A 25,744-nucleotide genomic window follows, 5' to 3' on the forward strand; every position below is an offset into this window, starting at 1 on the left:
TGCCAGAGAGATTTTTTTTACTGTTTTTCCTTTTGAACAGCTTAAAAATACAAGAATAAAAACAGTTTTACACTTTCAGAGCACCACGGACGATATGTACCGTGAATGCCTGTACAGAGGGTAGAAAACAAGAAACCAACCCTTTTGTTCCGGAGGAAGAAAGTGTCTGCGTGAATCCTCAGGAAGAACATCTGTCCAAGTGTTTTGTTTCAGAACAGAGAAGTCCCACGCAGGCCAGCTTAGTTTAATGCTCTGGCTTACAGAGGAGCTTCTGGCAAAGACAACATAACCTTAACAGCTTTTCTCACAACTACAACAGGAACTCTGCGTTGTGTGTGTGTGTGTGTACATAAAACCAATTGTTACCACAATATAAAAATGAGGTAGGAATATAATCGTCCACAGCAGGCTGTTTCAGGACGTCTCCATAGCAAAAAAGACACATTGACCCCCCCCCCCACTGTGTTATGAGTTGGTACAGTCCATTCTGTCTGTTACAGTGACGTATCAGGAAGAGTCCACGGGACCTAGGGATATAAGAACACACAGCCAATTACAATAATAATAATAATAATAATAACTTTATTTATAAAGCACTTTTCTGAAACAATCTTACAAAGTGCTTTACAAAGAAAAGTGATTTACAAAGGCAAAAATAAGAGTAAGACCAAATCAGTAAGAGTAAAAATAAAAACAGTATAAATAAAAACAAATATTAAACATTTGGAAAAGCTTTCACAAAAAGAAAAGTTATAAGATGAGATTTAAAAGAAGCTAGAGACTTGGTTTGTCTTGGTTCAACAGGAAGAGAGCTCCATAGTGTGGGGGCTCTAACAGCAAAACCCCAATCACCCTTTGCAACCACCCGAGACCTGGGAATGACCAGCAGGGCTCCATCTGCAGACCTTAATGGTGGAGAGGGTGTATACCAGGTCAATAAATCAGAGATGTATGAAGGAGCAAGACCGTTTAAATCCTTAAAAGTCAGCAATAAGATTTTATAATCAATACCAAATACAACAGGGAGCCAATGTAGGGAGGCAAGCACAGGAGTGATATGGTCATGCCTCCTTGTCCCGGTAATGAGCCGAGCAGCAGCTTGTAGTACCAACTGCAGACGGTGGAGGGAGCCCTTACTGATATCAGCTCAGCAATTGACAAAAATGCCCTAAACTTGGAGATTAGCTTGAGCTGGAGAAAGCATGACTGAACAGCATGTTTGATTTGATTATCAAAATTGAGGTTAGCATCAAATATTACCCAAGATTCCTAGCAGCCTGCTTAAGACTACCTGACAGACCACCAAGATTAGTAACAAAAGGACTGATGGAATTTTCAGGAACAAACAGAATGACCTCAGACTTGTCGTCAAATTTGAGAAAATTTTCGGACATCCAGGATTTAATGTCAGAGAGGCAAGTAGTGAGATTTAGTAGGGTGCTCGAATCTGTGAGTTTTAGTGGCATGTATAACTGAGTGTCGTCATCATAAAAATATTAAATATTATCCAAGATTCCTAGCAGTCTGCTCAAGACTACCTGACAGACCACCAAGATTAGTAACAAACAGACTGATGGAATTTTCTGTGCCGAATTAGTAAACACATTAATCAACAAAAATTAACAGAATTAGTAAACACTTTCTTCATCATCAGTCAGACAGAAAGATGGACTGACAGACAGATAGAAAAAAAAAAGATATGAGATACAGTATTTTCTCTCTCTCACCTTCCGTTTTCTCCTTGTCCTCTTTCTGTGTCCTCTCCTCCTCCTTTGCCCCTCTGCCCCGTCCATCTTCCTCTCTCCTCTCCTCCACTCCACCTGCCCCCCCAGCCTTCCTCTTCTCCTCCACCTGCCCCATGGGCCTCTTCACCTCATGCATCCCCTCCTCTCTCCTCTTCTTCTCCTTCCACCTCTCCACCCTCTGTAACTCCTCCTTCTCTTTCTCGTCCAGCAGCGAGCGCATGAAGGAGGCACTGACCAGCTCCTCCCCCTCCCCCACCAGGTAGGCATTTTTAAAGCGGTTATACAGCATGGAGGCTTTATTCATGACTGCTTCGCTCCCTCTGTACCGCCGCATCTGGACAGAGAGAGAGAGAGAGACACAGATAGAGAGACACAGATAGAGAGAGAGACAGAGGGAGACACAGAAAGAGAGAGAGACACAGATAGAGAGAGCGACACAGATAGAGAGAGAGACAGAGGGAGACACAGAAAGAGAGAGAGACACAGATAGAGAGAGAGACACAGATAGAGAGAGAGACACAGATAGAGAGAGAGACACAGATAGAGAGAGAGACAGAGGGAGACACAGATAGAGAGAGAGACACACAGATAGAGAGAGAGACACACAGATAGAGAGAGAGACAGAGGGAGACACAGAAAGACAGAGAGACACAGATAGAGAGAGCGACACAGATAGAGAGAGAGACAGAGGGAGACACAGAAAGAGAGTGTGACTGTGCGTCTGTGTTGGAGGGTGTGACTGAATCTTTGTGCCTTCATTTGTGTTTGTGTATGCATGTGTGTGAGACTGAATCTGTGTTGGTATGCGTATGTAATGTATATTCATTTGTGTATGTGTGTTCATGTTCGTATACACCGATGTTACATGACATGACATGACATTACAGTCATTTAGCCGACACTTTTATCCAAAGCGACTTACAGTAAGAGCATTATGTAACGTAGGAGATCAGGAGAACTACTAGTCATCAGAGGTCATAAGTGCATCTTCTCTCTATACAAGCATCTAAGAGCAAAACCAGTGCTAAAGTAAAAGTGCAAGAAAGAGGTTTGTGTTTTAAATGAGTGAATACAATAAGTGCTAAGAGCAAGTAACAGGGCAGTAGTTCTTGAAGAGGTGAGTTTTCAACCTGCGGTGAAAGATGGGCAGCGACTCCTCTGTCCTGACATCAGTGGGGAGTTCAGTCCACCACTGTGGGGACAGGACAGAACCGAGCCGGGACCGGGTCGATCGGCAGCAGGGGCCTCTGAGCGACGGGGCAACCAGGCGTCCCGAGGCAGCAGAGCGAAGTGGTCGGGCGGGGATGTAGGGTTTGACCATGGCCTGGAGACAGGAAGGAGCTGTTCCTTTCACTGCCCTGTAGGCTAGCACCAGAGTCTTAAACCGGATGCGAGCAGCTCCTGGGAGCCAGTGTAGGGGACATGAGAAGGGGAGTTGTATGGGAGAACTTAGGGTGGTTGAACGCCAGACGAGCTGCAGCTTTCTGAACAAGCTCCAGAGGTCTGATGGCCGACGCCGGGGCGCCGGCAAGGAGGGAGTTGCCATAGTCCAGCAGGGAGATGACCAGAGCCTGGATGATGATGATGAGCCAAAACATTACGACCAGCTGCCTAATATTCTGTTGGTCCTCCATGTGCTGCCAAAAAAGTGCCGATCCACTGAGGCATGGACCCCACAAGACCCCTGAAGGTGTCCTCTAGCATCTGGCACCAAAACATTAGCAGCAGATCCTTCAAGTCCTGTAAGATGCGAAATGGCGCTGCTGTGGATCAGACTTGTTGGTCCAGCACATCCCACAGATGCTCAATCGGATTGAGAGCCGGAGAATTTGGAGGCCAGGGCAACACCTTGAACACTTCATCATAATCAACATAATCCTCAAACCATTCACGAAGAACGAGTGCCATGTGACAGGCGCATTATCCTGTTTCGGGATTTAACCTACTTCGTCGTGCTTCGAGCACACGACTAGCTGAGCTGAAAGGGCACGCACTGGACTGGACATGCTTGTTGCTGGGCTGCACAGCGCTGCTCTAGCCAGCATGGAGAGGACAGGCTATGTGTAACGGTGATCCCTCCAAAAGATAAGGATGTCCTCCTGGCAGTCGTCAACAGTGAAGGGGCTCTGCAGGTAAAACTGTACTTCCATCTGGCTCGATTACGTCCGGGGTGTCTTCCCACTCCATGAACATTCTCCGTCTTATCAATGAACGCTCTGGCACAAAAATGAATGAGTGGCCATCGTCACAGAGTCAAAGTCAAACCATTCCACACTGAGGTCACACTAAATAACAAAAACTACGCGTGACACCGTTTGTGTCATTATCAACAGCATCTAAGCTCAGGATGTGTACCCTCCAGAGCCTGCTCCCTGGGAATGCTTGATGCGCTCATCTCCTCCATTAGTGTTCCCTTCACCAACATGTCCATTGAAGTCTGCTCCAATCACCACTCTCTCCTCCTTGGGTACCCTCTCCACCACGTCGTCCAACTCACTCCAGAATTCTTCTTTCTCTTCCATCTCATACCCAGCTTGCAGGACGTATGCGCTGATAACCTTCATCATCACACCTTCGATTTCCAGCTTCATACTCATCACTCTGTCTGACACTCTTCACCTCCCAACATACTCTTCCTTCAGAATTACCCCTACCCCATTTCTCCTCCCATTCGCACCATGGTAGAAGAGTGTGAACCCACCTCCGATGCTCCTGGCCTTACTCCCCTTCCACCTGGTCTCTTGCGCACACAGTATGCCTACCTTTCTTCTCTCCATCATGTCAGCCAGCTCTCTCCCTTCTCTAGTCATAGTGCCAACATTCAAAGTTCTGACTCTGACCTCCACACTCCTACCCTTCCTCCTCTCCCACTGCCTCTGGACATGCCTTCCCCCTCTCCTTCTCCTTCGTCCAACAATAGCATAGTGTTCACCGGCACCCTGCTGGTTAACAGTACTGGTGGCAGTCGTTGGTAACCCGGGCCTCAACCGATTCGGTATGGAAATCTGACTTATGAGCCACATATTTGCAGATCATAAATAAGATTGTATTTGATTGTGTTTGCATGTGTATATTCATTTGTGTATTTGTGTTTGTGTACCTTTCTCAGCGTAGATATGAGCTCACTGTGTCTCTGGATTTGCTGTGATGTCACATAGACCATACTGAGGCTGTCCAACGCAGTCAGACACTTACTGATGTCCTGGGGAGAGCGAGAGAGAAGAGGCATGAGATGGTTTGCATGTGTTTGATGATCTATGTATGTGAGATGGTGTGTGTATATGATGAGGACGATGATGACGATATGTGTGTGTGTGTGTGTGTGTGTATATAAATATATATATATATATATATATATATATAGTAAATTGTTTATGAGACAGTACAAGCCTGTTTCACGCCATAAGCATCATCAGTATCAGTAAAGCTGCTGGAGGACAGAACATACCATCTACTGCCTCGTCATGCACATCACGTACACAACGTCCAATGGGGAAGGGAGAGGTGCGACATTCAAAAGTTCAAAAACACGTGATCGCTAACAATCCAATGGGGGGGGGGGGGTATTTGATTTATTTATAATTACAAAACAGGTGTTCATATCTAGGTGTGCAACTGCTGGCCAGTTCATTCCTGTTGTTCAGTGTGGACATGTCTGGTCTGCAGATGATAAAATATGTTCAGTTGGACATAGTTACACATTTTACTGCTGGGTGAATATGTTTTGTTCTTTGAGAGGATTTCCCAGGTGGTTGAATAATTAATGTTTCTGTCCGCCAATATATATATATACAAGACATGTGTGTGATGATGAGTCGTGTGTGTTTGAGTGTTAGATGATGTGAGTGTGTGTGTGTGTGTGTGTGTGTGTGTGTGTGTGTGTGATTATGTGGCGTGTGAGATGTGTGTGTAAGATGATGTATGTTTGATGACCATGATGTGTGTGTGAGATGTATGTGTGGTGATGATGATGATGAAGATAGTGTGTGTGTTTGTGAGATGATGTATGTGTGACAGTGATGATGATGATGATAATGTGTGTTTGTGTGGTACCGGATTGTCGGTCTTCAGAGAGATCCGGATGTCTCCATGGAGACGGTGCAGCGTGGAGTCCACCAGGCTCATTGTTGAGAATTTCGATGAGTTCTTCTTCTGCAGTTTGACCACCGGCTGCATGCTGTCTGACCTCTGAGTCTGTGTCTGCAGCTCTTCCTCTCTGCCATCCTCACAGTCCTTCACCACCCCTCCTTTACCCAGCTCCTCCTCCTTTCTCCTCCTCCTCTGACTCTTCTCTTCTCCTGATCTGGTCTTCAGGGTTTGGTTTCTCTTCCGTTTGTTTTCCTCCTGCACTCCTGATGTCACTTCTCTTCTCTTCAGCTCTCCTGTCTGCCTTCCTTTCCTCTCCTCTTCCTCCATTTTGACCCCACCTACCACCTTCAGCTGGATTCTGGCTCCTCGGCCCACCGGCAATTTGATGATCTTTCCAATGATTTTCCTCTCCCCCACTTCCTCCTTTTTCTTTTCCTCTCCATCCTTCTTGTCGCTTGTTTTACCCATTCTTTTTTGTCGGTCTGTTCTTGTGCTCTCTCCTACTACCACCATCTTCTCCTCTTCCTCCTTTGCTCCTTTCCGCTCTTCTGTTTTCTCTCTCTCCTTCTTCACCTCTGTCATCTTCCTCTCTCCTGCCGCGTTCTGTGGTGTTTTCTTTCCTTCTTTCTTTTCCTTGCTGGTTCTTTGGAGCCGTTTCATCTCGGTTCTGTTGGACGCCGTCTTCTTGGCTGTCTTCTTGCTGGCGGCAGTCTTTGCAAATTTGCCAACCGCTTTCGTGCTGACCACCTTGATGACCGCTGATTTTCGGACCTCATTTTTCTTATTCGTCTTCTGACTTATCGACTTTTTGCTTTTTCGTTTCGTCGCTTCCTTTTTCCTCTGACTATCCTTGGTTCTCCTGAGAGTGAGAGGGAGCGAGGGGAGGGAGAAGTAGAGCGGGAGAGAGAGAGGGTTGGGGGAGGGAGAGAGGGGGAGAGAGGGGGAGGGGAAAGGGGAGGGAGAGAGCAAGAGGGGGAGGGAAAGGGAGCGAGAGAGTGGGAGGAGAGAGAGAGTGAGAGACAGCAGGAGAGGGGGAGGAAGAGAGAGGGAGGGGGGGAGGGAGAGCTCAGGTTTCGGTCCGGAGTGTGTACAATATTAATACTTCATAATGCCAAATGAAGGGAATATTAAACACTGATGGTTAACAGACAGGGGTGCTGGATGGTTAACAGACAGGGGTACTGGATGGTTAACAGACAGGGGTGCTGGATGGTTAACAGACAGGGGTACTGGATGGTTAACAGACAGGGGTGCTGGATGGTTAACAGACAGGGGTGCTGGATGGTTAACAGACAGGGGTACTGGATGGTTAACAGACAGGGGTACTGGATGGTTAACAGACAGGGGTGCTGTATGGTTAACAGACAGGGGTGCTGTATGGTTAACAGACAGGGGTGCTGGATGGTTAACAGACGGGGGTACTGGATGGTTAACAGACGGGGGTACTGGATGGTTAACAGACGGGGGTACTGGATGGTTAACAGACAGGGGGTACTGGATGGTTAACAGACAGGGGTACTGGATGGTTAACAGACGGCGGTACTGGATGGTTAACAGACGGGGGTGCTGTATGGTTAACAGACGGGGGTGCTGTATGGTTAACAGACGGGGGTGCTGGATGGTTAACAGACGGGGGTGCTGGATGGTTAACAGACGGCGGTACTGGATGGTTAACAGACGGGGGTACTGGATGGTTAACAGACAGGGGTACTGGATGGTTAACAGACAGCGGTACTGGATGGTTAACAGACAGGGGTACTGGATGGTTAACAGACAGGGGTACTGGATGGTTAACAGACAGGGGTACTGGATGGTTAACAGACAGCGGTACTGGATGGTTAACAGACAGCGGTACTGGATGGTTAACAGACAGGGGTACTGGATGGTTAACAGACAGCGGTACTGGATGGTTAACAGACAGCGGTGCTGGATGGTTAACAGACAGCGGTACTGGATGGTTAACAGACAGCGGTACTGGATGGTTAACAGACAGGGGTACTGGATGGTTAACAGACAGGGGTACTGGATGGTTAACAGACAGCGGTACCGGATGGTTAACAGACAGCGGTACTGGATGGTTAACAGACAGCGGTACTGGATGGTTAACAGACAGGGGTACTGGATGGTTAACAGACAGCGGTACTGGATGGTTAACAGACAGGGGTACTGGATGGTTAACAGACAGCGGTACTGGATGGTTAACAGACAGCGGTGCTGGATGGTTAACAGACAGCGGTACTGGATGGTTAACAGACAGCGGTGCTGGATGGTTAACAGACAGGGGTACTGGATGGTTAACAGACAGCGGTACCGGATGGTTAACAGACAGGGGTACCGGATGGTTAACAGACAGGGGTACTGGATGGTTAACAGACAGGGGTACTGGATGGTTAACAGACGGGGGTACTGGATGGTTAACAGACAGGGGTACTGGATGGTTAACAGACAGCGGTGCTGGATGGTTAACAGACAGGGGTACTGGATGGTTAACAGACAGGGGTACTGGATGGTTAACAGACAGGGGTACCGGATGGTTAACAGACAGCGGTACTGCAGCAGTAGATCAGGTGTTTATACTGAGGGTCGATGACAAAATAAAAAGTCAACACATGGAATATTCTCAGGAGTATAGTAACATGTGTGTTCTTACTGCGTTCTCCTCCCAGCCTTCAGCAGACCTCTCAGAGACCTCAACACACTCTCCCTCTTGGCAGCCAGACGCCTCTGACGCTGCACGCACACACACACACACACACACACACACACACACACACACACACACACACACACACACACACACACACACACACACACACACACTCCAGTTATTTATCATCTCTCTTTTCAGGACTCATGTTCAGTATGTTTTTATAGAATCAGTTTCAGGCCATATTTCCATTCAAGTTAGTTTTTTTTTTTGTGGATTTTTTCTCCCCTTTTTCTCCCGAATTGTATCCGGCCAATTATCCCACTCTTCCGAGCCATCCCGGTCTCTGCTCAACCCCCTCTGCCAATCCGGGGAGGGCTGATGTGGAGTCACCAGCCGCTTCTTTTCACTTGACAGCGAGGAGTTTCACCAGAGGGATGTAGCACGTGGGGAGGCTCGCGCTATTCACCCCAGTACCCCCCCCCCGAACAGTTGCCCCAACCGACCAAAGGAGGCGCTAGTGCAGCGACCAGGACACACACACATCTGGCTTCCCACCCACAGACACGGCCAATTGTGTCTGTAGGGACTCCCGACCAAGCCGGAGGTAACACGGGGATTCGAACCGACGATACCCGTGTTTGTAGGCAACGGAATAGACCGCCACGCCACCCGGACGCCCCAATTCGAGGTTTTAAATGGTTCGAAATAAGGTGATGTATTTTGGTTATGTGTGGATTCTTTTATGAATTGCATTAAAATGTTTTTGGTTTGATGAAGTGCTCTAAGACTCTAACCTGCACCGACACATCAGGAGAGGAAGTGAAAACCCTTCCTGATTCGGACCGGTCACTGATCAAGAGATTCGGAGATGTTTGGCAAACAGCGTTAAGTAACAACAAACATACCTTACATTCTTTCTTAAGTGGTCTGTTGTTCTTATCGAATAGTTGTCAACAGGAAATTTACTTGTGAGCATTTCAAGTCAGGTTGGGTGATGGCGATCATAATAACTTTATTAATATAATAATAACTAGCATCGGCTTGGTGTCGACGCAGCTGCCCACTGGGGACCGGGGTTCGCGCCTCGGTCTCGTCAGATCCGACTATGGCCGGACTCGATGAAGCAGCAATAATTGGCAACGCCGTCTTCGGGAGGGGGGCGGAGTCGGCTTGTGTTCGTCACATGAATGCGTCTCTGGGTGTGTGGGGGAAAAGCGGTGGTTCGGCCTGGAGTCGCCTTGTCACGGAAGTGGCGAGGCGACTCCTTTGAGACTGCCGGCCGGAGAGATGCGGTTGGCGAACGCATGCAGTGTGAGTGGGTGGGTGTTTGAGTTAAAATAGGGATCGATTGGCCACTAAATTGGGAGAAAAAGGGAAAAATCAGCAAAAAAAAAAAAGAAAAAAATCCACAGCTGTCGCTAATTGGTTGTGATGCTCACGAATATTAAAACATACAGCCAATCCTAGACAGCACATGGTATGATGCTACATGACAATGCCTCCGCAACTTTAAGGTCTATTACGTTCATTTATGTTGATAAATAAAACGGTCAGTGGAAAAAAAGCAACAGTTTTGTAATAATCGTTTTTGTGCATAAGCTCTATAGGCACACATTACCAGTCTCTGACTTTACCAGGGTCACAGAGGACATTGCTGACTGGCTGGAGGGCGTGTCTTAAAACCACATGATACGCACGCAGCTTAGCTAAAGTTTGATCACCGGTTACCTTTCATACGCGGGGCAGCAAGTCTCTATGTAACCATAGCAACACGCCAAACCAGCAGCAAGGGCAGCGAGCGTTCAAAGTTAGCTTAGCGGCTAACTTTTGCTTCGTAACCTTTTAGTCCAAAATGTTCACCAAAAACACTAAGTGAATGTTTGTATTTCAACTCTTTGTGGAGTGAATAATCCGCGGCAAGGTGCACGTTAGTTAAAGGGTTTCAACACACCTTGCATGAATGATCCCTTCGAGTGGAGATTAGGAACCCAAACGAGACTAGTTTTTCTGCTCGCTAGCTGACGTAGCATTACTTCAGGGATGTTATGTGAGGCGGTTAAATAAAAACTACTCAGTCGCCCCGCTGGCCAGAGACACAGAACCGACCAGGAAGAACCGCAGGCGTTACCAACGTGCTAGCCCTGTTGTGGAAAGATAGACGAGACAGAACCAGACAAGACTGGTGAACGAGTGGAGGAGGCCTTACCTCCTCATCCACACCCTTCTCCGCTGACGACGAAGCCTTACACTCCTCCAAACTCTTCCCTTCCTTTCTCTTCTCGTCTCTTTTCTTACCCTCCTCCTTCTTCATCTGCTTTCCCTCTGCCTTCTTTTCTCTCTCCTCTTCTTTCTTCTTCTCCTCCGGCACAGATTTAAACTGCTCCAAATTCTTCTCCTCCTCTTTCTTCTCTCCCTGCTTTTTTGTCTCATTTTCTTCCTCTTTCTTCTTAAACTTAGTCTCCTCTCTCTCCTTCCTCTTTTCATCATTCTTCTTCTCCTCCTCCGTTCTCTTCTTCATTGACGCCTCCATTTTCTTCTTATTTTTCTTCACCTCCTCTTTCTTCTTCTCAAGCAGAGGTTTAGATCCCTGCAAATCCTTCTCCTCCTCTTTCTTCTCTTCCTCATAATTCTTTAGCTTCTCCTCTCTCTTCTTTTTCTTCTCATCTTCCTTCACCTTCTCCACTTCCTTTCGCTTCTTTTCCTCCTCTTTCTTATTCTCCTCTTTCATCTGCTGCTCCTCGTTTTGTTTCTCCTCCACTCTATTCTTCTTCTCCTTGTCCATATCCTCCTTTTTCCTCTCCTCCTCTTCCTCTTTCTTCTTCATCTGCAAATCCTCTTTCTTATTCATCTTCTCCTCATCTCTCTTCTCCTTTTTCTTCTCAATTTTTTGTTTTTTCTCCTCCTGCTTTTTCTTCTCCTTTCTCTTCATGTCCTCTTCACTTTTCCTCTGTTCACTTTTCTTCCTCTCCTCCTCTTTCTTTTCTTCCTCTTTCTTCTTTTCCTCCACTTTCTTCTTTTCCTCCACTTTCTTCTCTTCCTCAATTTTCTGCTTTTTCTCCTCCTCCTTTCTCTTCATCTCATCCTCCATTTTCCTCTGCCCTCTTTTCTTCCTCCCCCCTTTCTTATTTTCCTCTTTCTTTTTCTCCTCCTCTTTCATCTTCTCTTCCTCTTTCTTTTTCTCCTCTTCTCTCTTTACCGTCTCCTCTTTCTTTTCCTCTTTCTTTTTACCCCCCTCTTTCTTCTCCTCCTCTTTTTTCGCCTCTTTATTTTTCTCATCCTCTTTCTTTTTCTCCTCTATTTTTTTCTTTTCCTCTGCTCTCTTCTTTACATCCTCTTTCTTTTTCTCCTCTTTCTTCATCCTTTCCTCTTCTTTGTTCATCTCTTTCTTCTCCTCCTCCACTTTGTTCATCTTCTCCTCTTTCTTCATCTCTTTATTTTCCTCCTCTCTCATCTTCTCCTCTTTCTTCTTCGACTCCTCTATCTTTTTATCCTCTTGCTCTTTCTTCTCCTCTTCCTTCTTTTCCTCCTCTTTCTTCATCACCCTTTTCTTTTCTTCCTCTTTCTTCTTCAACTCCCCTGTCTTTTTCTTTTGCGCCACTTTCTTCTTCACCTCCTTTTTCTTTTTACCCTCTTTCTTCTTCACCTCCTCTTTCTTTTTCTTTTCCTGCTCCTTTTTCTTCAACTCCCCTTTCTTCTTCACCTCCTCTTTCTTTTCCTCCTCTTCTATATCCTGCTTTAATTTCTTTGATTCAGCTTCCCTCTCCTCCTCCTCCTCCTCCCTCTTTCTCCTCCTCTGGTTCCTTGATGACATCTTTTCTTCCGCTTTCTCCTCCTCCTCTTTGGGGAGGTGCTGGTCAGGTTTTGAAGTAGAGTTTGTTTCAGAGGGCTTCGCTTTCTTCTTCACTATTGATTAAAAAACAAAAAACATAACAATACAAAAACAGTTAGTGATCAAACTTCTGAAGACTCCCAGAACAGCACATCCAATGGGTGTGTGTATATCTGTATGTGTGTGTGTGTGTGTTTAGACAGATATACCGTGCTTGGCACTGCACAAAGCCAACAGGACACTAACAGCCTTCATCAACAACTCAATGCGGCAGTGGAAAACAACACTAGAGGCCATCTCAAAGACAATCACACAGGTAACCATCAAACGTGGCTTACACCAGGGTGATGCACTGTCCCCACTGCTGTTCTGCACAGGCCTGAAGCCCCTCAGTCAGATCATCACCAAGACTGGATATGGATACGGGTTCAGAAGTGGCGTTACCATCGACTACCTCCTATACAAGGATGACATCAAGCTGTATGCCAGGAATGAGCGAGACACTGACATCCACCTCACCAGGATCTACAGCAAGGGTGGGCAATCTGATCCAGAAAGGACTGGTGTGGGTTCAGGTCTTTGTTCCAACCAAGCAGTTAGTGACATATCTATGTCTCCTAATCAAGTTCCTCAGCAAAGACTCTACTGGTTGATTAGTGGGATCAGGTTTGTAACTGCTTGGTTGGAACAAAAACCTGCACCCACACCAGTTCTTTCTGGATAAGACTGCCCACCCCTGACCTACAGCGACGACTAGAGTTGGAACCAATCCGATCCAATAATGGTATCAGGTGCCGATACTGACGTAATTCACTCATTGGATATCGATCGGATTGACGTTACCAATCCATGACTGACCTAAATTCCATAGTCTCATGTTTTTATGAATTATAAATATGTAATAATGCAATTTTAAGCCCATAGCCAAAATGGTACATATAAAGTCAGGTAGTGGCAAGTGTTTTGAGTGTGGGGCTCAGGAAACAAGTGCTTTGCTTGCCTGCACAGACAGCGGGAAGCAGAGGATACTGAAGCCACTAATCAGGTGGCTTAAGTGTGTGTGTGTGTGTGTGGGGGGGGGGGGTTTGCGAGGAGCTGGCGGGGGAGAGTAACGAGGCCGATGGCTGTGGGGAAACAAATGAAACCCCACAAAATTTAAATCTGGAGTTTCCTAAACGCCATATTAATTCGGAGAAAGATAAAACGGTTGTACGTGAAGTAGGAACTGTATCAGAGGGACCCGGTGTGAGTGGAGTTAGTGGCGCGGTTGCGTGCGTAAACTTCCCGGGAGCTGCTGCAGCCGAGCCCGGACAGGAGGCGGCGGCGGACCCGCCTGTCACCGAGTGCCAGGAGAAGGAGAATGAAATGGAGTACAAGTCTGACTCAGACGGCATGGTGACAGATTCCCAGTGACCAGCCAGGGAACTGTACACTTTGGAGGAAACCACTGGGTTTTTTTTGGGTGAAACTTTTGGCAAGTGTGTCCAAGTAATTGATTATTTTCCGGACAACACTAAATTTCTTAAGGGTGTATATCACCAGACAGGGTGTATATCACCAGACAGGCTGTACATCACCAGACAGGCTGTACATCACCAGACAGGCTGTACATCACCAGACAGGGTGTACATCACCAGACAGGATGTACTTCACCAGACAGGATGTACTCACCAGTCAGGATGTACTCACCAGAGTGGGTGTACATCAAAAGACAGGGTGTACATCACCAGACAGGATGTACTTCACCAGACAGGATGTACATCACCAGAGAGGGTGTACATCAAAAGACAGGGTGTACATCACCAGACAGGATGTACTTCACCAGACAGGATGTACATCACCAGACAGGGTGCACATCGGCAGACAACTGCACACCAGGTTAGTTAGTTAGAGCAACATATTCCAGCTGGTTTTAAGCATCACCACTTAGTTGATGTTGTTTTATGTCTTTCACCACAAAAAATATAAATCTTTCTGGCTTTTTAACGTGAGATGACCGGAGGACATGTCTTTTTCTAAAACGACTGAATTATTTTGATCATAATAATCATAATAATAATATAATAATAATAATACATTTTATTTGTGGGCACCTTTCAGAGCACTCAAGGACACCTTGCAGAACACAGTTAAAAGAACAAGCAGCAGTGTGTTTTGGGTTATTTAGAGAGGAAAAAGGATACTTGCATCAAAATCCGACTTTTCCTGTTGTTAATCGATATAAGGGGTGTGGATGTGGTTGATGAGACAAGTGGTAGCCCTATATCACATTTATGGCCAGACTCAGGATATCGGCGGCCGAGTAACTGATTTCCAGTTGGCGAAAATGTGGTAACTTGCCGCGTCACGAATTACCATTAGTATAGAGGGTGTGTCCGTAGCGGGACGCTATAAAATCGGAGATGCACCCTTCTCCCCCCCCCCCCTTCCTTGCTAGTCCGTAACGTCACTTTAGACAGACAAACAAGCTAACTTAGCTAGGTAACGTCAGGCTTTACCATCGTTACCATACTACACCAGCTGCTGTCGATGGTCTTTTGTAAAGTGATAACAGAGCAGGAAGGGGGCTGTCACCAGTGAATTTCTCGTTTTTCTACGGCAAGCGGTTTAGCCCCAGTGTTTAGCCCATCCAGCCACACCCACCCTGAATTCCAGTAGCCAATAGCTATGAAATCATAAAACCACAACTACCCTCCGGTTGTAATTCAAACCACCAGTGTTAAACATGTGCTCAGAAACAGCATGAAAGTATCTCTTTAAATCAATTAACACGTTAAAGGAGTTGCCATAACAACCTGCACTCCTACACCTGTTTGTATGTGAGGCCTACTTAAACTACAGTTCAAATAAATTGCTTTGGAATAAATCTAAATGTTATGCATTTTTGTACATTTTTCGCTCTTTTAATAAGAAGTGGTTTGTGGTTTACTACAGCCGCATATAACCTTACACATAATACCAACAACAACGACGACAACGATCAAGAAAAAATAACTCTGGTATCAGGAAGTATAGGTATTGGCAGATATCCAAATTCAGGTATCAGAATCGGAACAGAACCGAAAAAGTGGATTGGTACATCTCTAGCAACGACATCGGAATGTCATTTGGACTGGACAAGTGCAGTCGAATGGTGGCAAAAGAGGAAAGGTGGTGAGGACTGAAGGGGTTGGATTAGCAGATGGCAGGATAACAGACATACAGGAGCGTTACAAGTACCTGGGTATTCCACAGGCAAATGGAAACCACGAGGAGGCAGCAAGGAGGTCAGCTACAGCCAAATACTTCTGGAGAGTGAGGCAGATCCTGAGGAGCCAGCTCAGTGGGAAGAATAAGATCCAAGCCGTCAACACATATGCCCTACCAGTCATCAGATACCCAGCTGGAATAATAAACTGGCCAAGGGAGGAGATAAATCCCACAGATATCAGGATACGGAAACTCCTCACAATACACGGAGGGTTCCACCCGAAGTCCAGCAGCATGAGACTGTACGATAAGAGAGAAGATGGGGGCCGAGGGTTAGTGAGTGTCAGGGCCACTATCCAGGATTAAACAAGGAACATCCATGAGTACATCAGAAAGAGGGTCCCCCACGACGAACTGGTGAGTGAGTACCTCAGGCAGCAGAAGAAATAGAGCGGAGGAAGAAGAAGAGGAGGTATCATGGAAGATCAGGCCCCTCCACGGGATGTACCATCGACAGATAGAAGTCGTGGCTGATATTGAGAAATCCTACCAGTGGCTAGAAAAGGCTGGACTAAAGGACAGCACAGGGCACAGCACAGGCAGCACAACACAGGCACAGAAGCTCTGATCATAGCAGCACAAGAACAGGCACTGCTCAGCACCAGATCGGTTGAGGCAGGGGTCTACCACACCAGAAAAGACCCAAGATGCAGGCTGTGCAAAGATGCCCTTGAGACAGTCCAGCACCTAGTAGCAGGGTGTAAGATGCTAGCTGGGAAAGTGTACACTGAAAGGCATAACCAGGTAGCTGGGATAGTGTACAGGAACATCTGTACTGAAAACAGACTGGAAGTCCCCAAGTCCAAATGGGAGACACCGCCAAAGGTGGTTGAGAATGTCCGAGCTAAGAGCCTGTGGGACTTCAAGTCCCAGACTGACAAGCAGGTGCTGGCTAACCAACCAGACATTGTGGTACTCGACAAGGAACAGAAGACAGCAGTAGTGTTCGATGTAGCAATGCCAAGCGACGGCAACATCAGGAAGAAAGACCATGAGAAGCTAGAGAAATACCAAGGACTGAATGAAGAACTACATCACATGTGGCAGGTGAAATCCACAGTAGTCCCAGTGGTAACAGGAGCACTAGGGGCTGTGACCCCCAAACTGGGACAGTGGCTCCAGCAGATTCCAGGAACAAAATCTGAGGTCTCTGTCCAGAAGAGTGCAGTCCTAGGAACGGCCAAGATACTGCACAGAACCCTCAAACTCCTCTGGTAGAGGACCCAAACTTGAGGAAGACACACACCACCCGAAAAAGAGTGAGAGGGAATGTTTTTTATTTTTTTGTATGTATATATATATATATATATATATATATATGTGTGTGTGTGTGTGTGTGTGTGTGTATATATGTGTGTGTGTGTGTGTGTGTGTGTATATATATATATATATGTGTGTGTGTGTGTGTGTGTGTATATTTAATATATATATAGATATCTATATATCTATATATATATAGTGTGTTCATCAGGAGTGTGTGTATACCGAGTGTGTGTTCATGAGGTGTGGGTGTATACCGAGTGTGTGTGCATTACCTGGGGCGTCGTCAGCAGGACTAGGGAGGCTCCTCTTCTTCTTGTTCTAAATTGAAAACACACAGTTCAGTTCGTTAAACTCCACTGACATCAATTCATTTCATTCTTTTCAGTTATCTGTTCATCCCACAGTACTCATCTACTTATCCATCCCTCCTCCTCTTTTCCCACTCCTCTTTTCCCATCTTCATATTCATCACCTGGTTATCAGTTCCTCCTCCTGTTTACCAATACCTCTTTCCCTTACCATCATCCATCCGTTCATCCACTCTCTCTCGTTCTTTCTCTACACAAACCTGTCTTGCTCTCTCACCTCGGTCTTGGTTTGTGCAGAAGGGTTTCTGTGGGTTTCTCTGCTAACAGAACTTTCTGGAGAGGCTGCAATCATTTCCCTACATCCCCGGGTATTCACTGCTTTACTGGCAGGAGGAGTAGTAGTAGTAGTAGTAGTAGCAGTAGTACTGACAGTAGTATTAGCAGCAGCAGCTGTTATAGTACCAGCAGCCTGTGCAACAGCAGCATCAGGAGGTTTTGAAGTTGCAGGTTTGGACTGTGTCACTTGTCTCAGAGCGGCACTTGCGTTGGTACTTGCGGTAGCACTTGTGTTGGTATTTGCAGTGGTAGCAGCAGCTCCACGGGGAGTTCTGGCTGCAGTGACCTTTGCAGGTACGACTCTGTTTGGGGTATCTCGCTTACTTCTCCGCCTGCAGGGGGCGTCTGTGTGGTCAGCGGTGGTGGAAGAGGCTGGTTTGTTAGCTAAGTCTTTGGCCAGAGGAGTTTTGCTCCGAGTAAATTTAGAGGTAATTTCTCTGTTAGTGGGCAACTTTGCCAGCAGAACTTTGGCCGATTTGGCGATAGGGGGTTTAGAAGGTGTGGTCATGGTTTCAGAGGTCTTTACTGGTGTCTGAGTGGAAATAAGCCAAACAACATGACAGGGTTGTATTACTGACCTCAGCCCAGACAGTCTCACTACTGGGAGCTTCCCAGTACAACCACACACAGAGGAGTCTGGTGTTCATATTAAACATCAGGGTTACCACTGTTTTTTGTTTTGGTTTTTTGTGTGGATTTTTCCCCCTTTTCTCCCCAATTGTACCTGGCCAACCACCCCACTTTCTGAGCCGTCCCGGTCGCTGCTCCACCCCCTCTGCTGATCCGGGGAGGGCTGCAGACTACCACATGCCTCCTCCCATACATGTGGAGTCACCAGCCGCTTCTTTTCACCTGACAGTGAGGAGTCTCACCAGGGGGACGTAGCACGTGGAAAGATCACACTATTCCCCCCAGTTCCCCCTCCCCCCCGAACAGATGCCCCGACCAACCAAAGGAGGTGCTAGTGCAGCGACCAGGACACATACCCACATCCGGCTTCCCACCCGCAGACACGGCCAATTGTGTCTGTAGGGATGCCGTACCCAGCTGGAGGTAGCACTGGGATTCGAACCGGCGATCCCCGTGTTGGTAGGAAAAGGAATAGAATGCCACGCTACCTGCATATCTTATAATTCCAGAACATTTAATCAATTTCCAGATGTTTTCTATGACTGGAAAACTAGCACACACATGTCTAGGTTTTCCAGGACATGTGGGAACCCTGAACCTGATATCACACCTGCAGCACCAAAACAACCTGGTCATCCCACTACCGAGTTCATCATCATCATCACCACCACATCGAACAAAAGAATCAACTACAAGCTTTCCAAAGATGCTGCATCTCTCTCTCTCTCACACACACACACACACACACACACACATCATCCTAGTCCATCTTCTGAATGGGTCGTCTTACCTTGGGCGTTTGTCCGCTCTCCTTTTTGATCACTGCAGGCACCTGTAGGTCAACAACGAGACAGTTAGCCAGTGAATCAGGTTAACCAAAACTAATCCTGAAGAGTAAAGCAGTGATGACATCAGAGGTCGGAGAGAGAGAGACAGACAGAGAGGGGGAGAGAGAGAGAGACCTTTTGTTTACTCCCTATTCCAGGCTTGTTTTCGATCTCCCACATGCCCTCGCTGAAGCCTCGGAAACGCTCCCCCCTTCCATACTTCTCCTTGTTCACGGCATAAGGGACGACATTCTCTAAGGGAAGGATGCCACTGGTGGGGAGAGACATTCATCACAGACAGTCAGTTCCACCTGCACGTCTTTGGCGGATCAGCAAACAGGAAGTGATGTAGGTGATTTACAGCTGTCTGTACGTACATCTGATGGGTTCCAAAGAAGAAGACCGGGATCTTTTTCTTCTTGACATTGTCCAGCTTGCAGACCTGAGCACACAACAAAAACAAACAGCACACACGCACGGACGCACACACGCACGCACACACACACACACACACACACACGCACGCACACACATACACACGCAAACACAAACACGCGCGCACACACACGTGTACACATACACACAGTCTGAACAATTACCCATTGGTTAGCGTGTGTGTATGTGTGTGTGTGTGTGTGTGTGTGTGTGTGTGTGTGGGTGGGTGTGTGTGGGTGGGTGTAATACCCTTGCAGGCCAGTGGGGGAAGCCCTTCATCTTGGCAAAGACGAGGTCTCCAGGTTTGAATTGAACATGGCGTTTGCCCCGCATGGTTCCTCTGAGCTGTGGAAGCACACAGAGGGAATCAAACTCACAACCAATCTTCTGAGGAACTCAGAGTCCTTATCAGTGCCCCCCCCCCTTTTCTCCCCAATTGTACTTGGTCGATTACCCCACTCTTCCGAGCCGTCCCGGTCTCTGCTGCACCCCCTCTGCTGATCCGGGGAGGGCTGCAAACTACCACATGCCTTCTCCCATACATGTGGAGTCACCAGCCGCTTCTTTTCACCTGACAGTGAGGAGTTTCACAAGGGGGACGTAGCGCGATGGAGGATCACGCTATTCCCCCCAGTTCCCCCTCCCCCCTGAACATGAGCCCCGGCCAACCAGAGGAGGCGCTAGTGCAGCGACCAGGACACATACCCACATCCGGCTTCTCACCCACAGACACGGCCAATTGTGTCTGTAGGGACGCCCGACCAAACCGGAGGTAACACGGGGATTCGAACCGCCGATCCCCATGTTGGTAGGCAGCGGAATAGACCGCTATGCCACCCGGACGCCCGCTATCCGTGTTTTTTTTTATTCTGTTGTTTCACACAGCAGCTTTAACCAGGGACCAGGAATCAAGTTTAGCCACCCATGTGACTGAACAGACTGGACTGCAGGACAGGGACATGTGCAGGACAGAGACACACGGGTTCATTCCCCTAAAGACTAAAACATCACATGGATCTGGACGAGCTCGAAAGGACACAAACTGAGATCATCACTTACACTGCTGGGATAGGCTCCAGCATCCCCGTGACCCCGAGAGCAGGTCAAGCGGTTTGGATAATGGATGGATAGATGCATGGATAGATATGTATATATATTTCTATTTATTTAAATATAAATGAAATATTAAAAAAAAAACAACCTGTCAACATGCCCACAAATGACCATTGGAGCTTCGCCGTGAGGGGATACGATGTGCAGTGGAAAATGAAATCCCGAAAAGCAAAGTGAGTAGACTCGACTAGAGTAGAGTAATAAAGTATAGTAGAGCTGAGGCAGCACCATGTAGTGGAAAAGGGGCATCAGTGACCTCTTCAGTCTCACCTGACTGCAGGTACCCCACCCTTATAAATAATACAGCGGCATAATGACCCAAACCAACGGCCAGTTTCATATGCAGATATGGCGTGACCATTAACTAGAGTTACAGTGGCCATGTGTACTATTCACAGAGGACTGGGGAATGGCTGTTATCACAGCATTCTAAGATGGTGACAGATGTCACCACCTAGCCATTGGTTCAGATTTGTGGACGACACCTGGGTTAAAATTAAATCTCAGAGTGTAGCACATTTCACCGACCACATTAACTCTGTGGACACCACATCAAGTTCACCAGGGAGGATGTGGAACATGACAGGTTAGTCTTCTTACACGGAAATTACAACTGGTGATGCGGGACATTTGATTGTTGTTGTTTACCGCGAACCAACACATACTGATCAGTACTTAAGGTTTGACCCTCATCATCCACTGGAGCACAAACTAGGAGTCATCAGGACGCTGGACCACCGAGCTGACAACGTCCCCACTGACACAGCAGCTGGGGAAGGGGAGAAATCCCACATTAAACAGGCCCTGGTTCCCTGGTGAAACTCTTCACTGTCAGGTGAAAGGAAGCGGCTGGTGACTCCACATGTATGGGAGGAGCCATGTGGTAGTCAGCAGCCCTCCCCGGCTCAGCAGAGGGGGTGGAGCAGAGACCAGGATGGCTCGGAAGAGTGGGGTAATTGGCCAAGAACAATTGGGGAGAAAAGGGGGGGGGGCCTGGTTAAGCATTGTTATCCTAACTGGGTGTTTGTGAAAGCCAGGAAGACACCCAAACAGTGCACCAGCCAATTGAAGAGAGGAGAAGGACAACAGCTGCCAGAGCGTAAACCAGTGGTGATTCCGTATGTGGCAGGAGTGTCGGAACAGCTGAGACGTGTATTTTCCAAACACCGTGTCCCAGCTGCTTTCAAACCCCAAATTACGCTGCACCAGAAGTTGGTCCACCCAAAGGATTGGGTCCCCCGGCACAAACAGAGCAATAAAAGTTGTTAAGTGCCAGCAGGGTTGCCGTGACTTGTACATCAGGGAAACTAAACACATGCTGGCCAAGAGGATGACACAACACAGGAGAGCTAAACACGTCAGACCAGGACTCCACAGTCTACACCATCTACAGGCCAGGACTCCACAGTCTACACCATCTACAGGCCAGGACTCCACAGTCTACACCATCTACAGGCCAGGACTCCACAGTCTACACCATCTACAGGCCAGTGGCCACTCTTTCAGGGATGAGGATGTGCACATCCTTGATAGGGAGGAACGCTGGTTTGAACAGGGAGTCAAAGAGGCCATCTATGTGAAGAGGGAACGACCGTCCCTGGACCAAGGAGGAGGAGGGGCTTAAGAGTAAATCTGTCACCTTCTTACAATGCTGTGATTGAACCATTGCTACTACTACTACTACTACTACTACTACTTTCGGCTGCTCCCGTTAGGGGTCGCCACAGTCGATCATCCGTTTCCATCTCTTCCTGTCCTCTGCATCTTCCTCTGTCACACCAGCCACCTGCATGTCCTCCCTCACCACCTCCATAAACCTCCTCTTTGGCCTTCCTCTTCTCCTCTTCCCTGGCAGCTCCATATTCAGCATCCTTCTCCCAGTATACCCAGCATCTCTCCTCCACACATGTCCAAGCCATCTCCATCTTGTCTCTTTTACTTTGTCTCCAAACCGTCCAACCTGAGCTGTCCCTCTAATATACTCGTTCCTAATCCTGTCCTTCTTCGTCACTCCCAATGAAAATCTTATCATCTTCATCTCTGCCACCTCCAGCTCCTCCTCCTGTCTTTTCATCAGTGCCACTGTCTCCAAACCATACAACATAGCTGGTCTCACTACCATCTTGTAAACCTTCCCTTTAACTCTTGCTGGTACCCTTCTGTCACACATCACTCCTGACACTCTTCTCCACCCACTCCACCCTGCCTGCACTCTCTTCTTCACCTCTCTTCTGCACTCCCCGTTACTTTGGACCGCTGACCCCAAGTATTTAGACTCATATGCCTTCATCACCTCCACTCCTTGCATCCTCACCATTCCGCTGCCCTCTCTCTCATCCACACATAGGTATTCCGTCTTGCTCCTACTGACTTTCATTCCTCTTCTCTCCAGTGCATACCTCCACCTCTCCAGGCTCTCCTCCACCTGCACCCTACTCTCACTACACATCACAATGTCATCCGCAAACATCATAGTCCATGGAGACTCCTGTCTGATCTCGTCCGTCAACCTGTCCATCACCATTACAAACAAGAACGGGCTCAGAGCCGATCCTTGATGTAATCCCACCTCCACCTTGAACCCATGTCATTCCAACCACACACCTCACCACTGTCACAACAATTTTGTGATTGCGAACATTCCCAAATCCTTTGTGAATAGTACACATGGCCATTGAAACTGTAGTTAGTGGTCACACCCAAATTTCCATATGAAACTGATCGTTAGTTTCAGTCGTTATGCAAGTGTGTTGTTTATGAGGGTGGGATCCCTGCGGTCAGTTTAGACTGAAGAAGTCACTTAGTGATGAAACATATCTGTCAATAACCGTTGTGTCCAGATGAACTGATTCAACCTTCTTTGAAGTGAACCAGTAGGAGACCCACTTCCACACTGACTCAGAAGCAGCTAGTGGCTCAATGCTCAAACATCAGTAGAAGGAAGCTACTGTCACGATTTGAGATGGAGAGGCTCCAACAGGATGAGTACACAGTTCAGCACCCTGAATGGCCGCCCAGTAGGCAAAAGATACGTGGAGACAGACTTCAAAAAGCTGAAACAATCACTGTGGACGTAACTTGATATGTACAACTTGAAACTTTTCACCTTTTCACCAAACCTTCCCTTTAACTCTTGCTGGTACCCTTCTGTCACACATCACTCCTGACACTCTTCTCCACCCACTCCACCCTGCCTGCACTCTCTTCTTCACCTCTCTTCTGCACTCCCCATTACTTTGGACAGTTGACCCCAAGTATTTAAACTCATATGCCTTCGCCACCTCCGCTCCTTGCATCCTCACCATTCCACTGTCCTCCCTCTCGTTCATGTATATGTATTCCATCTTGCTCCTACTGACTTGCATTCCTCTTCTCTCCTGTTCATACCTCCACCTCTCCAGGCTCTCCTCAACCTGCTCCCTACTCTCACTACAGATCACGATGTCATCCACAAACATCACAGTCCACAAAGACTCCTGGCTGATCTCGTCCATCACCACTGCAAACAAGAAAGGGCTCAGAGCCCTTTGTTTTAATATACTGTCGACATAACATTTTGAATGATAGCTGCACTTCCTTCTGATCATACTGTTTGTATGATTAAATGAATACTTTGCCTGTTGTCGTAATTAAATTATAACTGGCCTGTGATCTTGGTGGGCAACAAATATTTGATAGGGGCTTTGAACCAAAAACAATTGGCTTATGACTGACAGGTAACAAAATAAAGTGTCAAAGTGGAACTACATTGTGGTCTTTTGTTTTGTTTTGTTTTTGAAAAAAAATCTGGGTTTACAATTCGACTTGAGATGTGGTGTTAGGCTTGAAAAGGTTGGTGACCACTGGTCTAACTTGGAGGCGAGCACTATATCCTGTGTGTGTGTGTGTGTGTGTGTGTGTGAGAGAGAGGGGGGGGCAGAGAGAGAGAGACAGAGGGGGAGACAGACACACAGAGAGAGAGAGAGACAGAGAGAGAGAGGCATAGAGGGGGAGACAGACAGAGAGAGAGACAGACAGAGAGAGAGACAGACAGGGGGAGAGAGACAGACAGAGAGAGAGAGAGACATAGAGGGGGAGACAGACAGACAAAGAGAGAGACAGACAGAGAGAGAGACATAGAGGGGGAGAGAGACAGACAGAGAGACAGAGAACAGCGAGAGAGAGACAGAGTATAGCCCTACTGTAGTGGTAAATGAATCCTGTTGAGCTGTGTGCGTGTGTGAGAGAGGGGGGGGGCAGAGAGAGAGAGAGACATAGAGGGGGAGACAGACAGACAGAGAGAGACATAGAGGGGGAGAGAGACAGACAGAGAGAGAGAGAAAGAGAGACAGACAGACAGACAGAGAGAGAGACAGACAGACAGACAGAGAGACAGAGAGAGAGACAGAGAACAGCGAGAGAGAGACAGAGAGAGAGACAGAGAGAGAGAGACAGACAGTCACAGAGAGAGACAGACAGAGTATAGCCCTACTGTAGTGGTAAATTAATCCTGTTGAGCCGCGCGTGCGTGTGTGCGCGCGCGTTCATGATCGGAAAGTGAATCAGACGGAAACCGGCAAGTCGCAGCAGTGTCGTAACGCGGCGCGGGCGCTTCTAACGTAACGCCGCCTGACGCGAGAGCCCCGGGGGGGGGGGGCGCCTCCGCCGGACCCAGGGGAAAGGCCAGCTCGCAGTTGCCCCTTGTCCGCCGCGAGGGTCTGAGGGCAGCATGTGGTGTTGCCGTGAAGCCCCTTGCGGCACATTAGTGACACGGGGCTGCACAAACAAGACGGACTGGGTTAAGCGCATCCGGCCAAACATGTACTCGCTAAAACGTGAAGCGCGCCCACGGCTGAAGTCCCAGCCCGGCGGCGCGTCCACGCGGCGGCGGCGGCGGGCTGGGTAACAAGGAGGAACAACAAACTAGTCGCGGGTCGCTGCGCTGAAACTCGACTTCGTGGACGGGCAAACCTCTCCGTCTGCGCGGCGGCTCGTTCGCAGCGCTACTTTCAGGAACAACTCACCGAAGTGCTGACGGCAAATGATCCGGACGTGGCCTCAGTGGACAACCAGCTCTCCTAGACGCTCCCGGCCGCCGCCATGTTGACCGCCCAGCTTACCTCACGTGACCCGCCGCGCGGCGCGGCGCGCTCCGCCGCTGAACAGGACGCAACCATCTGGGGGAGAGGATGGGGGGGGGGTCAGCTTTCCTTCGTCCTCAGTATCAACATATGGATGATTACGGCGCACGTTTGGTAAAGACAAAACATCAGAGCCTAATCTGATAGAAC

General features: G+C 47.8%; 1 protein-coding gene across 2 annotated transcripts; it reads right to left on the reverse strand.

Annotated features, from left to right (window-relative positions):
* psip1b (PC4 and SFRS1 interacting protein 1b) lies at nucleotides 1-25,568 on the reverse strand. 2 transcript variants are annotated; one of them, XM_056300372.1, is made up of 13 exons: nucleotides 25,478-25,568; nucleotides 19,611-19,706; nucleotides 19,304-19,368; nucleotides 19,062-19,197; nucleotides 18,890-18,931; nucleotides 17,098-17,143; nucleotides 10,691-12,387; nucleotides 8,485-8,564; nucleotides 5,799-6,693; nucleotides 4,846-4,947; nucleotides 1,852-2,079; nucleotides 1,728-1,820; nucleotides 1-527 (listed from the first exon to the last, which is right to left on the reverse strand). In XM_056300372.1, the coding sequence occupies exons 2-13, from the start codon at nucleotides 19,692-19,694 to the stop codon at nucleotides 495-497; spliced, it is 3,501 nt and encodes a 1,166-aa protein (XP_056156347.1). In that variant the 5' UTR covers nucleotides 19,695-19,706; nucleotides 25,478-25,568; the 3' UTR covers nucleotides 1-494. The 2 variants fall into 2 exon arrangements, with proteins under 2 accessions (XP_056156347.1, XP_056156346.1); XM_056300371.1 differs by having other exon boundaries at nucleotides 1,728-2,079.
* Between the last annotated feature and the right edge of the window lie 176 nt (nucleotides 25,569-25,744).

This window comes from Lampris incognitus, chromosome 20 (genome assembly GCF_029633865.1).
Source record: "Lampris incognitus isolate fLamInc1 chromosome 20, fLamInc1.hap2, whole genome shotgun sequence".
Classification (NCBI taxonomy): Eukaryota; Metazoa; Chordata; class Actinopteri; order Lampriformes; family Lampridae; genus Lampris; species Lampris incognitus.

Excerpts from the sequence above, each read along its gene's own strand:
- psip1b (XM_056300371.1), bottom strand. The coding sequence starts at position 19,694 with ATGCGGGGCAAACGCCATGTTCAATTCAAACCTGGAGACCTCGTCTTT. Across the intron at positions 19,369-19,610 it reads TCCCCCACTGGCCTGCAAGG|GTCTGCAAGCTGGACAATGT; the intron begins GTATTACACCCA and ends TTGTGTGCTCAG. Across the intron at positions 2,080-4,845 it reads TCATATCTACGCTGAGAAAG|ATGCGGCGGTACAGAGGGAG; the intron begins GTACACAAACAC and ends CTCTCTGTCCAG.